Below are 18,753 nucleotides of genomic sequence, written 5' to 3' on the forward strand. Positions count from 1 at the left end.
GGCCGCTTTCTTACAAAAAAACAGTAATAACCGTTATCAAAATGACATAAAAATAAATGTCACCTCATACAAAAAGTGGCTTGGTGGGATTTTAGTTTTAGTAAAAATATAACAAGTGAATTTTTTTTTTTAATTGTAAAAATGTATAATTATACTTTCAAAAAATATTAAAATATACATTCAGAGTTTGTATTAGGTTTCATTCAACATTAGATCTGGCTGTCATTAAAATCATTAAATCTGATCATAAACGTGTTTTTTTTTTGAAATGTAAAAAAACGAATGTATGAATTATTTATCATTTGCCAGAACAAAAAAAAATCCAACTGTGGTGTATATTTGATTATTCACCCTTTTCACAAAAGTGCTATTATCTCAGTTTCACTTTTTTATGGCTGGCTATTTTCTGCATAACTATGTTTAATATAAATAAAAGCAGAAGCAGAATATTATACAACATTTTTTTTTGTATTTATAAAATACGTCATATTTTTATTTTCTCTTTAAACAAAGATTATTTGATGCCATTTATAAATGAATCTCATTTTTTTAAAATTTGTACTTACTAACTTGTGCCTGAAATCTGACGATTTATGGGTTGCCAAATTATATCATCAATAACATAATATCCGCCGTGGTCTATGTTTAGCGCATTTGCGTACCATGCAAGAGGTCTCGCGATCGATTCCTGAGATGAAACTTTTTTTGAAAAGGTGTTTTATTACTAGAATATTTCCCAAAATAGTCTCAGGACTGATCATTATACATTTATGTAGCAAAAAGTTATCAAGATTGTGCACCAATGCAGTGCCATATGAACCATTAGGTGTGGATGGGGGAAAATGATAAAAGTATTTATTAAAAATCTCCACCGGAATACCTAAAAAAGTGGGATAGTTAAAAAAAAAAACAAATATTGTTTACGTTTTTGTTTATTTATTTATACTTCATGTATTTTAGCAATAATATTTTGAAAATACGTGTAGTGTGGCACTCGGTGACGTTTTGAAAAGAAATCTTTTATACTGTCATTATAATACTGTTTTTAACTGAGGTTTTTTTTTCATTTTTATTCTCATCATCATTTTCTAATAATTTTTTTCTTATCCAATTCAATCAAGCGATTTAAAAAACTGTTAAATTAAAGAGATTATTATATCAATGTAGACAAAGAAAATAATTTATTGATATACAGGGTGTTTTTTAAACCCTGTCATATCCGAAACCACGATAATCAGTATGGGTAAAAAGACATATTAGCATATTAAAAAAATATTTTGAAGAAAATTTGTAAAAATAAAATCTTAAAAAGAACAAATGGTTGCTTACTTCTGCAGGGGAGAAGCGAGGGGGGCGCGGTCGCGCGGTTCACGTTGTGTTAGACTCCCCTCTCCCTCCTTTTCGTTTCTTCCCTGCAGAAGTTAGCAACCATTTTTTTTTTAATATTGAAAAAAAAAATATTCGTTCTAAAAAAATATTTTAATGCGCCAATATGTCTTCTTGCTCATATTGATCATCGTGGTTTCGGATGTGACAGAGTTTAGAAAACACCCTGTAAATATATATATATATATCTCCTCCAAGATTAAGGAGTTATTAGAGAACGTGAAAATCTAGACATAAATGGAGCTAATAAATGATCTGTCAGTGACTGCTTTAAGGTATTACCTTACAACATGGGCGAACCGTATATAAAAACGATTACGCGCAGCTTACCATTATATTGGACGATCCATAATAATGTTTTACGGTAATTTTATTTATAGAAAAACAAACAAAAAATTACTATTTCTTATATATCATTGCAACCATTTGTATTTTCTCCAAATATAAATAAATATATTAATAAAGCGGGCCCAGCGCCAGCGATGAGTCACAGAACTAGCTTATTACTCCAGCTTATTTCTTTATATGAATAGGTGCACTATATTTTAAACACCTTAAACCCAGTGGCGGGATTTTTCTCCTAGAGTAAACTTGCAGATTACACAAATTCTTTGAAGATTCTCGATTTGGAAAACAGTATTTCAAACATTATTTCCAAACGACTATTTTTCTTTGAGATGGTACTTTTGACAAATGACTCGCAACACATGTGGCGCTTGACGAGGCCGTTTTTGGCATAAGTCATTTCTTGAACAAATCGGTTAGTTAAAATTTTAACCGTAATGAGAATATCCAATACTGACTAAATTAATTGTGTTTTTTTTAATAAACTTTTATATAAGTTATGCGTTAAATTAATGGATAATATAGCTACACAATATAATATACGAGTATTACGAAGTTGAGTTGTTTAAGTTGATATTATAATTTAGAGTTGTTGTATCACACAGAACCACAAAAAAAGGAATTTATAGTAAATGCACATTTTATATTTTACACATTTTATATTATTTTATACATACTATGTAGGTACAAATGAATGATATTATTTTATAGCTTACCTGTAAATAAAATCATTGTACGCCACTGCCTTATACACAGTTTCAGCGCGTTAGTTTACCATACAAAAGATCTGAGTTTCGGCTCCCTAGATGGTTGACATGAAATATTTATTTGTAAATGTGTTTTAATACAAAAACAATTTGTTTTTTCTGAACTGGCACTTGAAGCGAAAGACTGATCATCTCACCTTCATGTTACAAATAATGATCAAGATACAATGCGATTGGTATGCCAATGCAGTGTTAGATGCGGAAAGGGAATGAAGATAATGATAAAATTACAGTATTAATTCACAAACATTTGGACATACCCAAAATAATGTCAATGTTAAATCATTATTTTATGCCCTGTAAATAAAATTACTTTTTTTAAATTTTTTTTATCAATATTCCTACAGAGATGAGGTAGAATTTTTTTTTCAAATTCAGGATTATCGATATTCGAGCGTTTACAGGGCTTATGACCTGTCATTGGCTGGGTTGAGTGGCCACTTTACGTACAACATTCCCCATTCCGCTTATTAGCGAATATCGACAATGGTATCATTTTTGATTCTTGTATATATCTTATTAAATGAGAAAGCTTTCACTAGCGTGTTGGAGCACCATCTATGTATTGATATTGAAGTTAAGTATTTTTAATTAGCATATTACTTTATTTTATGTATTTAAGACTCTTCCGAGTTAAATTAAGTACTAGTAATCGCTTGCAGATGATTCTGCAATTTATTTATACTTATATTTTGACCAGATCTTATTACACAACATTATTTTTTGGTATGTGTATTTTTGTACATACACAAATCTGGATTTCTCCCGATTTCTCGATAATCCTGAATTTGAAAAAAAAATTCTACCTCATCTCTGTAGGAATATTGATAAAAAAATATATACCTACTTCCCCTCGGGAGAAATCCAGATTTGTGTATGTACAAAAATACACATACCAAAAAATAAAATTACTTTTGTTTACTTAATTAGATTTTTATGTTCCTTTTGACAAAAGATTTGAAGTTATTGCCTTTATACACGTTGTTTTTCTATTTCCCTGTAGTTTAAGGATGTTTATTATATTAGTTGAGTTAGAAAGCACGTTTGGGCACTATTGCGTGCAAGAAACCTCTGTGAACACACACTCGTAATGCGTACACCCCTTATTCTACACATCCTATTCATTTTCACCCCCCGCCTGTCGTTAGAAGTATCTTATACTTAACCTTAACACATTAAATGCCGAAAGAATACCATAAAAATATAGCTAATTGCCCTTTTTGAACCTTAAGCTTTGGTCCTTCTTATCACGGAATTACTTTTCATTTTATTTGTGTCCAGGTGGATGAAGAATACAGCTATGCTCGCAAAATAGAACCAGAACCCAAGATGATGGCTGTTCTCAGGTAAAATCCCTTATAAGGAAATTGAGTGGAGATAAGTTTGCCTCGTTATGTAGTGGTTGACGTGTTTGTCTACTATTTTTGAGGCCCTGAGCAGGGTTTACGTGCAATATTTGTTGAAACGGTTGTTTGGACGGCAATATTTTACTGTTTCTGGACTAGCACTTTAAGCTTAAAACTGATCACTTTTCCTTCATATATCAGTTTGGTTTACTAATGCAGTACCCGGTGTATCGATCAATACGATGAAATAATATTTTATATATAAAAAAAGCAATATATAATAAAAATTGTTATTAAAAAAATTACAGGTATTTAAAACCAAAAAGTTACCACGCTTCAAGAGCACGAAATAGTGCTTATGCGCATACTGTAAATTTTTCCTAAATTCCTACAAATTATAATTATTTAAATTTTTGGTCCTGTCCACAAAGTGTTAACTCTGGAATGGCCCTGTGATGATAAGACTACAAGACTATGATCTGCCAGAGAGTTTGCGTGACTGAAATAGTTTCACAGCGTTTCCTGTTCTCCAGCTAGTGTTATGAAAATCTCTAGTGACACGAGCACTGGTATCCGGATAAAGATTTTTTCGAATGAATAAAGAAATATATATTTTTTAAATAATCACGGAAAAATCATTGAATTCGATTAAAGGACAAATTCATGTCTATAAAAGTACAGTTGAATTTGAATTTCTACTAATCTTAAATTTAATCAACAATATTTTGAGTTTGTCCAAATTTTTGTGGACAAGGACTGGATTCAACTCCCTGGGTAGCTGTTTATATTAACATATTACAACAGAGATGAAAAACATTTAAGAGAAGGTAATATAGAAGTCCAGGCATCTACAGATTTCAGCTCTTTAACTTCACAAACATCAACAGATGAAAGAATTGAAGGAATATAGATGTTCAAATATAGGCAGAATGGTGAATGTTACACAGTGTGTAAAGTGGCCACTTAAACCAGCCATTGACAGGTCATAAGCCCTGTAGATGCCTGGACTTCTATATTACCTTATCTTAAATGTTCTTCATCTCTGTTGTAATATGTTAGATTTAATAGTATATATGTATCAATTTCTTTTCATGTTCCCAACCGTGTCACCAGAAGTCAAAATCTGCTATTTATAAAATCTTCTAAGAGCAACTTTGGTTTTTATGCCCCAATGTCCAGAATGTGTAGATTAGTCAATTCATCACACGACTTGGAATTTTTTGGGATAGATCTTCCGGCTTTTCGTAGATCTCTTCACGACTAAACAGTGTGGGATGAAGTTGGATTAGCATGGTTTAGCTCAAAGTTTTTGGTTTTTCGTTTTTTTTAAATATATTGTATACAATTATTGTTTTGCCCTTGTTTGTCTTTGCTAAATAGTTTTATGTTCTTTTTGTTCAGTTTCTTGCATTTATGTTTCTTCATGTAACTGTTGTTATTGGCTTAGGCCGTATAAATATAATAAATAAATAAATATGTAATTTGCATAAAATTAGAAATGAGTTTTTTAATCAAGAGTTTTTATATCAATGTTCCATATGGAATGGGTTCAAATTTGATTAATGGGTACATTATTTTTTCATGATATATTCGTTTTACTTTTTTTTCTGACTGAGCGGAAAAAGTCTAACTGTTACTCCCTCTTATGACTGTAATTGTTTATGTAAAGATATTTATTTTTAAGGAGAATTAATTTTTAAATACGCCAACTTCACCGACATGCCACAAAAAGTGGCTGGTGAGGTTTTTGTATTTATTAGGTTTATTTTTTATTTATGTATCTCAATTTTTCTTCATTTGTATATTTACATTTTTTTTTTCAAAAAATAAAGTAATTATACATATCTTCTTAGACTTGTTTGACCCAATTTCTTTTTGATAGAAAAATTTAACATTTTTAACACAGTTTTACTTGTATATCTACACCAAATTTAATTAAAATTTAACTGCGTTACTTTTACGTCATATTTTTGAACACTTAACCTTGCAATTTTATACATACAATAAAGTAATGTTAGAAACTAAAACATTTTTAACAATACCAAATCATTAACTATCAAAAAACTAGGTTCTTACCAAAAATCGGCAAAAAATCACTACAAAATGAATTTATTAATTTACAGCGTAGTAAAGTTAGGAATAAGCTGATTAAAATTATTAATGTGAAAAATTTAACCTTTGCGCTTAATCAATTAAGTTTTTTTTAAATAAACGAATCAAAGTAAGACATTCATTATAATTGACAGCTTGTTAGAATGATTTATTTAACATTAACAATATATCATTTCATTTTTATTAATTCATAGACAGCACATTCGAGGGAGTTATTTTCATGTTAAAAGATTCTTTTCAAAACTGACTGGTAAAAATATATAGAAATCCCATGTGTTTTTGGTTGATTGGCTAGTTCATTCAACCAAAGCTAGCTGATTACCCTCTAAACTAGAGCAGCATTGAAATACACAAACATTTATTTTAATATTTTCCAACCAGAAATGCAAACATTATTTTTTAAATTTCGTATCAATGTACGAACTTTTATACGAAAAATCATTATTTTGAATTATACATTTTGTAGTTGAATACGTTTTATTTATCAGTAAATTTAATTAAATATGAAAAAAAAGACATTTATTCGTACGCCTTAAATCAAATGTTTCTCTCATTATTCCCCTTTCTGCAGTTAATGGTGCATAGTCAACTGCATTGGTACACCAATCGCAGCTTATCTTGATAATTTTTTTAAACATTTATATAAGATAATCAGTATTCGGTTTCTGGAGCCAGTCTAGGGACTATGAAATATTGTTGTGTAAACACATTTTTAAATAGATATATCATTTAAGCCATGCCGAAAATTTAATCCGAGACCTCTTACGTGGTAGGAAAACGCGCTGACTACTACACCACGAGACCGACACAAGGCTTTTCTACAAAGACTATAATTCATTCTTAAAATAATGTGTCGGAAATTGAACCCAGATAGCACGGCAAACAGAGTATTAAATATCTGTTCTTTTGATACCCAACGAAATAACGAAATGCCCTGTCCGTAGAAGTGAGCGAGGAGACAATATGGCAAGAATTGCGACCAGGCGCAACAAAGGGAGAGATTTTCACCACGGAATTGTTCGCTGACAAGATCAGTATTGTCCTTCTCGAGATTATCTATGGGGATGTATAGGACTTGAGAGAGTACAGGGTAAGAAGAGATTGGAAGAGATAAAAATACCAGAGGTGCAATAGCTAAATTGATACAACGGGAAAATATTGTTATAGCAAAGGATACGCCGCTTGAAAATGTACAGCGATGCTTACAGTCAGTTTTGTAAACTAATAATAAGATGCGTTTTTAAAATTTATTTTACCACTTTTAATTTAACTAGATTCAACAATATTTTGAGTTTGTCCAAATTTTGGTAGACAAGGACTTGATTCAACTCCCTGGGGAGCTGTTAACATTAACATATTACAAAAGAGATGAACATTTTAGAGAGGGTAAAGTTAACAGCTCCCCAGGGAGTTGAATCTAGTCCTTGTCTACTAAAATTTGGACAAACTCAAAATATTGTTGATAAATCCACCTGGTCCATGAAGAAGTATAGAAATTGAAAAAAAAAAAAAAAATCCTGTGTTGCCTAGTATGAAAGTCAAATAATTGAATTAGATTTTATTTATTTAATGCACAAATTACACAATTTTTACGTAAGACACAATTATTTGTTTTTTATGTCCTGACTTGTTAGAAAGTTCCGTGTTAAGTCGGGGCTCTTCGATATATAAATTAAAAATATTTATTTACTTATTAAAACAATATACAAGTAATCAAAACAATATGCAAAATGATCACAACAATATACATAATAGTAATAGAAAAATATAAATAATATATATATATATTTTTAAAATGATGAATCTCACCTGCATAAATAAAGGTTTCAGCTCTTTTACTTCACAAACATCAACAAACGAAAGAATTAAAGGAATATAGAATTTCAAATATGGGCAGAATCGTGAATGGTAGAGAATGTAGAATGGTGAATGTTACACAGTGTGTAAAGTGGCCACTTAAACCAGCTAATGACAGGTCATAAGCCCTGTAGATGCCTAGACTTCTATATTACCTTCACTAAAATGTTCTTCATCTTTGTTGTAAAATGTTATCGAGATTCGTCGTGTCTTACATCTACAGTCTCTCAAAGACGTTCTTCATATTTGTTGCAATACCTATCTATTTCGATAAATTGGTAAAATCCAGAGGGTGCTTATTTGTGAACACTATTATTTATTAATTGTTAAAATAAATAATGTTGTAGTATTGTACATTTTTTCTTTTACCCTTTAAACCTGTTTCTTTCATTAAAAAAATATGTTTCTCAATTTTCTTTTGAAAAATATCGACGTACGTATTAAATTGATGAAAATATGTAAACATTACTAAAAAAAACTTAGTTTATTTTTTTCGTTGTTACTGAATAAAAATAATATATTTTTTAAACCTATGAAATTTGATTTCCGTAAGACAGAGATATTGTCTTTCCCCTTCAGTTAACATGATTTTATACATACTACCGTACATTTATGGCACGTGCAAACCACGAGCCTACTGTGTGATATCGCATGATTGGCCCATTTCACACCACGGCAAAAATCTACACGGCATGATAAAATACAAAACGATTCATTTATATTTATTGTTTTACAATAAATTACTTATTTAATACCTGGCGAACGTAATAACCGGTACACCATGAGACCGACTAATCTCCAGCCAATTTCATTTTGCAGGATTTTCACCTGAGATTAAATAATGAGTTTTATTAAATTATCATTAAAATCTCGTTTGTTTAGTTTTACTTTATTATTTGAATCGGGTTGTGATCTCTTGGCCAGTGTTGAGGGTTCACAGATCAGAGGTTCAAAGTTCAAACTCTACTCTACCCCAACTTGATTTCTATTTTCTTATAGTGAAACATTTACAATTTGTTGAAAATGGTCACCAAAATTATTATATTAGGGTGAATTATAAGAACGCTAATATATTATTTATTTAAAAAAAAATATGTTTACTGAGGCGTTTTTATTGATATTTTTACTGAAATCATTAACTACTTTGGAGTTTTATAAAAAAAATGAAAATATATATATCATCAAATTTAAAAATTACTAACGAACCTATTAAATGTCAATCCACTATAATTATACGATGCCGTTTAGATTGATGATATGTGTGAAATAAGCTATTTCCCGTCAGGTATCTCGCGGCAGGTTTGTCTATTTGGGAATTCTTGTTTTAATGAACAGATTTTAAATACGAAGGGAGGGTATATAGTAATTGGACCCCTTAAGTCATATGCTCAAAAATAAGTAAACGTGAAAATATATCTACACCATAAAATCGACACATTTTTGGGTGTTTTATCTTAAAATAAAGTCATTTAATTTTTTTATTTTTGTCCATTAGATTTAGAAAGTCCAACAATATCTGTAGCATGTCTGATGGGAATACGAATCCCCACGCGGATGTGGGGCGAAAAATAGCGGGGGGTGAAGCCCTAGGACATCCACGATATAGTGGACTGTATTTTGATTTTAATATAAATAAATTAATATTCTCGGTATGCGGTATGCAATGTCAATCAGTCACAACCCCAATAAATGAAATGGATCAGGAATGGAAGCCACTAACCTGGTTCGTTTTTGATGGAATTGCGGTAGTCCGACTGGTCAATTGCGAGTGGCTCCAACACTAGGACAGGCCCCCAATCTGGAGCCGAACACTGGTGGTTGGTGGAAATAAAGTCTATGATGCGGCACACGTTCAACAAAATAATATATAGGACGCGAGGTCTTGCTATGGCAGGTTCTCAAAGGATACTGGCGGTGGGAAGTGAACGGATGTTGTGGGTAAAGAGGATGTTAAAGTCTGACAATAATCGAAAAATGCACACCTACATAATTCGCAATCACGTCCAATTACTATAGCACCCACCCTAGTTTAATTTATTTAATATGAAAAATCATTTAGTTTGTGACTCAAATATTAATTTGAGTTATTATTGAATATTTAGTAAGAATTTTTTTCCACAATCGAGTTGTTATGAGATTTTCTAACCTAACCAAAGTACCCTTTATAATTTCATATGAATGTTAAAATGCTATATGCAATAAATTTAAAAAAAAACAGGTAAATAAATATTTTAATTACAGTGCTTACCTTGACGTCAATCAAGTTTCAATCATGGTAGTCAAGCACCGAACTTCTTAGTAAGATAATTATTATTTATTTGTTTGCCATTTGAGTAACTCATTCGCTAATTGGATTCGGTTTGAAACGGTTAAGTTTAAAATATTTCAACAACTATTTAATACCCTCCAAAACTTGTATCGTGCACTCTGAACGATAGCGTTGCAGCGATGTGCGGCGCCATCTCAATGGTGGCTATTCAGAATTTTCACGTATTTTCCATTCCCAGTTCCGCCAATCAATAAGTGCCGATCTTCCGAGAAAATTGAAATCGCTCATTAAATATGCAGCGTTTTCAAACTTTTGTAGACTACTCGGAGCTACCTTTTCAATAGAGGTCTTTCAGGGACCAAACTATGGGGGCGATTATCCACCTAGGGCTAAAAACCGTTTATTTTTTAACAGCCATTACAAGTTTTCCTTTTCATTTTGAATAAAAGTCGTTCACGGTTATTGAAGATCAGCTCGTTCTTTCGTCCTGAAGTTCTTTAGAAATTTAAGCAGAATATAATATTCAGGTATTGTAAGTTCAATAATATTGATAATATTGGAGAAATATTATTTCCTTAAAGGCTTTCTGCAAAATCACGATTATTTGTGAACAGGTTTATGAGTATTTTTGAAGGATAATTTTCTAAAGATATGTTCCTTTAAGCGCAAAAGGTTAGATTTCAAATACTTTCTAAGATTTTTTCAATAACTAATTTAACAGAGTTTTTATATTACAAAAACACTTCCATGTAGGTATTTTGATTTAAATGAACAATTCAAAAAAATCCTAACAAACTCTTAGTGTACCCTTTTAATTTGTGTTATGTTACTATAACGAAACCGAACAATGAGTTCATAGTAATATTATTTTGATTTCTGTGTTATGTTATTATTTTTAAACCTATAAGATTTTACTTTTTGTGGGTATGGAGCTCCTAGCCCGGTCGGAGATCGACAAAAGACACAAGATTGATGTTTGATGCGCATTTATTGCATGTTGAATCAGATACAACACTTTGTTATGAAGCGCGAGAGTAGTGGAGATGATGAGTTAAACTGACTACACTTGTACAACATGCTGGAATTGAGTGACTGCGTTGAGCCTACTTGGTGGAGCTGACTTTTTAGGCTGAACTTGCTTACGCTGACTGACCTAACCACACCCTGTGGTCTCTTTATAATCCACATTCCTTTATTCTTCATATCTCCATGGTAGGAACAAAGTAAATATAGGGCGGGGCGTTGCTCTTATGTAGACAGAAGTTTTATGTGCAAAACTTTACTGAGTTTAGTCTTGCAGGATATGTTATATTGTTTTCAATATAAAATGATATACTAAGCCGTACTCAGATGTCTTCGGCGATGGCGATCTTAAAATAAGGACGCTTGCGATGGCTCAGTCATGTGAGTTGAATGGAGGATGGCCAAATACTGAAAGATATTATGTATGGAGAGCATTGTGATGCTAAACGATCCCACGGTGGTCAGCGACTTCGAATTTATGATGTATGTAAACGCGACATGAAGACTTTTTGCGTTGACGCTGATCATTGGGAAGATCTGGCCAAGAATTGGGATGTGTGAAGAGGAGCCAAAAAGGAGGGAAAAGGGGCACACGACGACCTCTGGCTGGAAAGTTTGAGGTTTAAAAGACTGCGAGGAAGGCAGCTACCTACTGGAGCCCCCTTCACAACCTGAAAGTGTGAGAAATGTGGCCGACTGTGCTGGTCCCATATCCTTAAAAATTGTCTATCCCAGTATTGAAATTAAGTGTACATCACCATCGTCTTTCGAAGACGGACGATTGCCATATAGATAGATAAAATGATGACTTGCTTCTTTGGTCGTTGCTCTATATTTTAGGTTAGATCAGTGCATATCTATGTGTCATCGATCAATGGACTATAAACCCCACAAACAGAACAATGAGTTTAGACCATCATACATGATATATTATAACATGTCTTAATTCTCGAATTTATTGTAGGAATAAAAACAAGATTCAAACGATACATACAGTAATTTATATTGTGCGCTGAGAGTCTAACTATTAACAAAAGACAATTAAGAAACATATAAATAATAATTATAAAACAATCCAATTAGAATCTTCCTCGTAATAATATTTCAACGTATTAAATTTTTTGCCCACAATATCTAGAATATAGAAGCAATATAATAAAAGATTTACAAAAGCTTATATTTTTCTTCTTAAGGAGCGCAAGTTTAAGTCGCAAAAATATCATTCAAATGTTGAGAAGAGCACATATTTGTAAAATTATTTATATAGTACTTCCTGAACCTAGCAATGTTTTGCTATTGCTTAAATCAACAGAATTGAATGTTTGATACCAATTATTGTACAGGTAACCCTTCTACAATACGGTAGATAAGTTCCTGTAAATGTTGACTTATGTGAAACCGTGTTATATGAAACTCAGAGCAAAAGGATATTAGGTTTCAAAACAATTTATTTGTAATTAAAAAGTATCTTATTTATGTATTGAATGATAAATAAACCTTTTTCAATTTGTTAAATGATGATTTAATCATTTTTTTCCCATCGCTGTTCGATACAACTAAACATGAGTGTTTTTATGTTAGAATGACAATATCATCATCTCCACTCTCTGAATCGTTTGTATCATTTGCGTTTTCCACGATGTGCTTGCTGTTCCTTAAAAGGTCGTCGTAGATTTTCAGATAAGGAAACAGGTAATTTTCCAGCTCCCCTACGAATTTTCGGCTTCTAGCAGCGAATGATCCTTTAGTTCAGAATAAATTAAGTATTAAGCCTTCTTGTAATAAAAGTAAATTATTTTAATTTACAATCTTCATATGTGTTTATCCTTGAAATTTATTTTGAACGTCTGAACTCATTTCCAACAAATCTGCGTAGCCAGTTTCAACTTCTATCAATAAATCTTGAACATCCTGAATGCTCATATCGTCAAAACTAATATTGAACGTTTTGACATTCCACAAATATAAAAAAACACTCAACATGACCGTTATTCTCAAAATTTAATTTTAAAATCAGAATGGAAAAAAATCAAATTGTCAAAACAACAGCACAACTTATCGGATTTAATTAAAAACTCTTCCTTATATCGTAACCATAGAAATAGGCCAAGTTGTTTGATCATTTGTAAAAGAAAAAATCAAAAGTACCCAATCTCAGGTCTTAGCAAAATGTCCGTACGAGGTTTTCCCAGAGCATGAATTATGTCATACCCAAAACCCGTACGACTTTTGCTCAAAGACATCTCTCATTTATCGCATCGAGAGAGTTCAATATTTTGGAAGAGCGTATTAAGCTCTCAAGGACAAAAACTATTTTCAAGAAATTAGTTAAGAACAGGATTTTCCTTAGTGGGAGGGATTTGAGTGGGAAACTCCTTGATGATTTTCCAAATGTTTAAGTTCACTGCTTGCCAGACTAATGTGCCATATATATACTTATCTTTATATTATTTTTTTTATATTGAAAAAAAAAATGTTTCTGATCCTATATTTGTAGTGATATTCTCATGTGTCTGTGTCAACTAATTGCTTGTTCCATCTCAACACAAGACTTTTAGTCCCAATGGAATGGGACATATGTCTCAAATAATGTACAATAAACTTATGTATGTAAATAAATAAATCACTTTTTCCACGTAACAAAGATGCTCTTTTTCACTCTTGTGTGATTGTGATGTCACACTATTCGACATAGGATACAAGACTTGAAATACCTCTCTATTTTTTTTAAATTATGAACTCGTATTTTTTGTAATCTTCAAATGGACATGTTCACACCAGATTTGGAAAGTAAAATTTGTATTACTATACTGGATGTTAAAACAAAAAATATTTTTCCTTGCATCTGTTCATGTTCAATTCAGCAACACATCTGTATAAGAGAGAGCACGAAGATAGAACTCATAACAAGGAAGATAGAGACGCTGTTCTATGGGGGGTGTTGTGTAAAACAGATTTAGTCCGTTGATGACAGTGATGGGGGACGCTCGCGCGTAAAATGAGCGGGGCATTTATGGTTTTTAATTAGTTTTGTTATGACAGGGCTAAACATTTTTCTTTGCATTAATTATGGAAAAAGAATTATTAAACAGTACATATTCATTTAGCCCCTAAACTGTCTTTTACTAAACAGATGAAAGATTTTAACATCTTAAAACCTTCCCAGGATAACGCTGATCATTTTGCAAAAAAACCGCACGTAAATCGGTTTTGCAGTTTTTTAGTTTATCTTTAAATATGTTTATATAAATATACACATATATATACATGTACGTGTACATTTGCACATATGATTTTTTTTTATATTAATTTTGTTTTGTTAACAACTTTTGTCTTATTAATATTATGTCTTCGGCGAAAACATTTTTTTGGGGTGTAAATGCGTAACCCACACTAATAAATGGCTGTGTATACATTCCACCGCTGTCTAATCCGATTGTATATCAGAATCACTGTGAAGAGGTTGAACACATGAAATTCTTATATCCAGACGCAAAATTTCTTGTTATTGGAGATTACAATCTCCCTAATATTACTTGGGATAATGTTGAGGCATTACCCGCTGAAGTCGTTAATTATAATAATTCAACCGTTGTCGAAAGAGAAATAATTGAAATGTCCCAGTTCCTAAATCTGCTTCAATTAAATTCGGTAAAAAACAAAAACAACCGTATACTGGACCTAATATTTTGTAGTGATGCATCGGTTTCTGTAAGTGAGTCTCTTGATGTTGTTTTCGCTCCGGATGCTCATCATCCAGTTTTGGATATAATTATTCCTGATTTAAATCTACGAAATGTTACTTCAACAACGTCTTATCGTGATTTTAACAAAGCGAACTATGAAATCATTTGCGAATCTCTCTCTAGTGCTGATTGGTTTTTTTTGCAGGACAGTAATTTGGACAGTATTGTTGATACATTTTATAATATAATAAATAATATTATTGATTTACATGTTCCAATATCTAAAAGTAGAACTTCTAATTTTCCCATATGGTTTAGTAGAGAATTAATAGATCTAATTTTTAAGAAAAAAATTACACACAAAATTTACAAAAAGTCGAGAAATTCGTCTGATTACACAAATTTTCAGTGGTTGAGAAGAGAGTGTAATAAGCTCTCTCGTTTTTGCCATGAAAGTTATATAAGAAGCGTTGAAAATTCCGTAAATAACAATGTAAAAAAAATATTCAATTATTCCAAAAGCCTTAAAAATGATGATACCGTCTTACCAAATGTTATGCATTATAACTTAAAATCTGGAAACAATTTAAACGATATAGTCAATCTTTTCGGCGATTTTTTAAAAAGTGTTTATGACAATAATTCAGAGAATACTTGTTTACCCGAATTAAATAGTAATTCTAACCTAGATTTATCTATTCTTAATATTCAATTAAAAGACATTAAAAACAGCATCATACAATTTGAATCTAAATGCAGTTGTGGCCCTGATAAAATTCCATCTATGTTTTTGAAAAAATGTGTTGATTATCTTGTGTATCCTTTGTATATAATCTTCAATAAATCTTTGTCTGAGGGACACTTTCCTATTGTATGGAAATCCAGTTTCCTTACTCCAATTTTTAAGAGTGGTGATAGGAGTGACATAACTAATTATCGCCCAATATGTATATTATCTGCCATCCCCAAACTCTTTGAAAAAATTATTTTATATAAATTACTTGCATCAACTAACTTAAAGCATATAATAACCACTTCTCAGCATGGATTTATGTCTGCTAGATCTACGCTAACTAATTTAATATTATACGAAAATGTCATAACTAATTCATTTACATTAAGAAAACAAGTAGACTCTATTTACACTGATTTCAGTAAGGCCTTTGACAAAGTGTGTTTAAAAATTCTTATCGCCAAACTATCTAAACTAGGAATAAGTGGTCCTATGATTAAATGGTTTCAAAGCTACTTGACTGATAGAACATTAACGGTAAAAATTTGTGACACTTTGTCCCAAACTTTCTGTGCTACTAGTGGAGTTCCACAGGGCTCCCATTTGGGCCCAATACTTTTCATCATCTTTGTTAATGATGTAATGGATGTATTTGATGATGTGGAGATATTGCTGTTTGCCGATGACATGAAGATTTTTAAAATAATAAATACTGTAAATGATTGTAATATTCTGCAGCGTAATTTAGATAAAATGTTTCAGTGGTGCTCTGCTAATAAACTGCAATTGAATATTAAAAAATGCCAGGTAATGAGATTTTTTAGAATAAAAAATCCCATATTATTCGATTATCTGATGGGAAATACTCAATTAATCTCAACTTCTGAGGTGCGCGACTTAGGCGTCATTTTCGACCAAAAATTATCCTTCATTAGTCACATTAACAACATAACTAGTAAATCTCTGAAGATGTTGGGATTCGTGTTACGTGTGACTAATGAATTCAAAAACATAGGCACTTTGAAGTTGATGTATACTTCTTTAGTGAGAAGTCAGTTAGAGTACAACTCGACAATTTGGACTCCTTACTACAATTGTCATCAAAATTCTCTGGAAAGGGTCCAAAAAAAATTCTTAAGATACATAAATTTTAAACTTGGAATTAGTCATGAATTTTTAAATTACGATTTTTTATTAAAAACATTAAATTTGCTTAAACTTAACGATAGAAGAAAAATTATAGACCTGTTAAATTTGTATAAAATTGTGCATTCTATATGGGATTGCCCAGAACTTTTGTCACTCGTCAACTTCAGGGTGCCTGGAAGGATAACTAGGCGGGTGCCACCGTTTTGCAGTAGTAACTCACGCACAGTGTATGATTGTAATGCCGTATTGAGCCGACTTCATGAACTCGGCAATAGTTGTTCCCACATATCGGATATATTTAATGTGGGGTATTGTTCTTATAGAACAAACCTTATAAACTTTTTCAAAGATGAGCAGTAATCATATTTAATGTAGTTACTTCATATATGATTTTCTGTTTTTTTTATTCTTTTATATATATTTTTATTATAAACCTTATTATGTTTAAAATTTGATTTACTTTTTATATTAATTTTTAAAGTTCTCGTATACTTTTTATTTCAAACTTTTGTTTTATTTAAACTTTTTTTTTTTTTTTTTTAATATTATGTTATATAATTTTTAGGCTTGATTATTGTTCCTTAGTTTTGAGTGCAAATATGTAGTTTAAAAAATATCAAACCTTATATGTTTATATTATAAATTTGTAAAAGGCAATTATGCCGTGTATGTTAATAAAAATAAAAAAAAAAAAAAAAAAAAAAAATAATAATACAATAAAATGTGTTAATAAAATGTTTTTTCATGCTGTTTATTTACCTTATACAATAAATAAATTAATGATTATATTAAGAAGACCTTTAATATGTCTATCAGTTATTTCTTAATAGCGAACATAAATAGTATAAAAAAATAATAAAATACATTTTAAAAGTACTTACGCAAGACATCGCAATATCCTCTTGACAGAAATATGGTGAAAATAACACATAAAATGTTAGTGTACTTAAACGATGTTTTTGTTATCACTTGCGTCATTATTCTTCTGACACTGGTAACACAACAAGAATCCATTATTTTGTTTCACTTTTTAATTCACCGTCTAAATTTCATGTTTAACTTCAGTAAATAAATAAACGGATACTCGTTTCGCAGAATTTTACTTGATATAATTTAAAGAAAAATATTTTCAATAATTTTTGTAAATTTAAAGCTTTTTTTCCCTTTGTTATCCGCCATGCTTCAAAGCGATCACCTAACATGTATCAATTTACCTTGAGACACTACTTAAAATACAAAGTTTAGATAAATGTACAAGTTTCTTAAAAAAATATTTTGTGTTTGTACAAATCTTTATATATGTATATATACAGTTGGATAATTTATGTAGCGCCGTTATTGTTTTAAAAAAATATAAATTACATTAAAACCTTAAGGGCCCTCAAACACTGCAAATAATTCTTGGAAGGTAATATTTTATTCACTATGCCCGCTTTTAAAAAAAAAAAATATACTTTAACATTGTTTGTATTCTTTTTTTATTCAGAATAATGGTCCCTCACTGAGGTGTCCCGTGCCGAAGGAAACATTTTACAAAATGTGAACCATGCCTAAGATTAGCTATTTAATAAAGTTAACATAATAATAACAATAAAAAAAAACGTAATTAATCCAATCAATCTAATTAACTTAGACCTGAATGAATTGCTGGGGATAAACAAACTATTTTTTATTATGTACGTACACACTAAAGTTTTTTGTTTTGTTGATATTTAAGAATAATTTTACAATTTAAAATATAAATCTTCATATAAATGAAGATTTTAAATATAATAAGTTATTTCAGATGAACATGTGCTCTTTAACTAATAATAAATAGTCGAAATTCACGAAACATGTGATCTTATGTAACAATGCATGTTTATTAAATCGAATAGTTAAATTTTAGTAAATTATATTTTTCAACAATATTTTGAGTTTGTTTAAATTTTTGTGGACAAGGACTGGATTCAACTCCCCTGGGAGTTGTTTTTATTAACATATTACAACAGAGATGAAGAACATTAAGGATAAGGTAATATAGAAGTCTAGGCATCTACAGGGCTTATGACCTGTCCAAGGCTGGTTTAAGTGGCCACTT

The 18,753-nt window shown here is 30.8% G+C and overlaps 1 protein-coding gene across 1 annotated transcript in view; it reads right to left on the bottom strand.

The window, feature by feature from the left end:
- The window catches only part of LOC148274375 (limbic system-associated membrane protein-like), a 168,763-nt gene extending 150,895 nt beyond the window's left edge, over positions 1–17,868 (bottom strand). The window contains exon 1 of the mRNA XM_088237206.1: positions 17,555–17,868. Within this exon, the coding sequence (XP_088093332.1) occupies positions 17,555–17,687 (133 nt within the window). The 5' untranslated portion in view covers positions 17,688–17,868. The remainder of the gene's footprint in view (positions 1–17,554) is intronic.
- Between the last annotated feature and the right edge of the window lie 885 nt (positions 17,869–18,753).

Source organism: Micrasema longulum, unplaced genomic scaffold (assembly GCF_059751315.1).
Source record: "Micrasema longulum isolate JH-2025_06_02 unplaced genomic scaffold, ASM5975131v1 h1tg001666l, whole genome shotgun sequence".
In the NCBI taxonomy this organism is placed as follows: Eukaryota; Metazoa; Arthropoda; class Insecta; order Trichoptera; family Brachycentridae; genus Micrasema; species Micrasema longulum.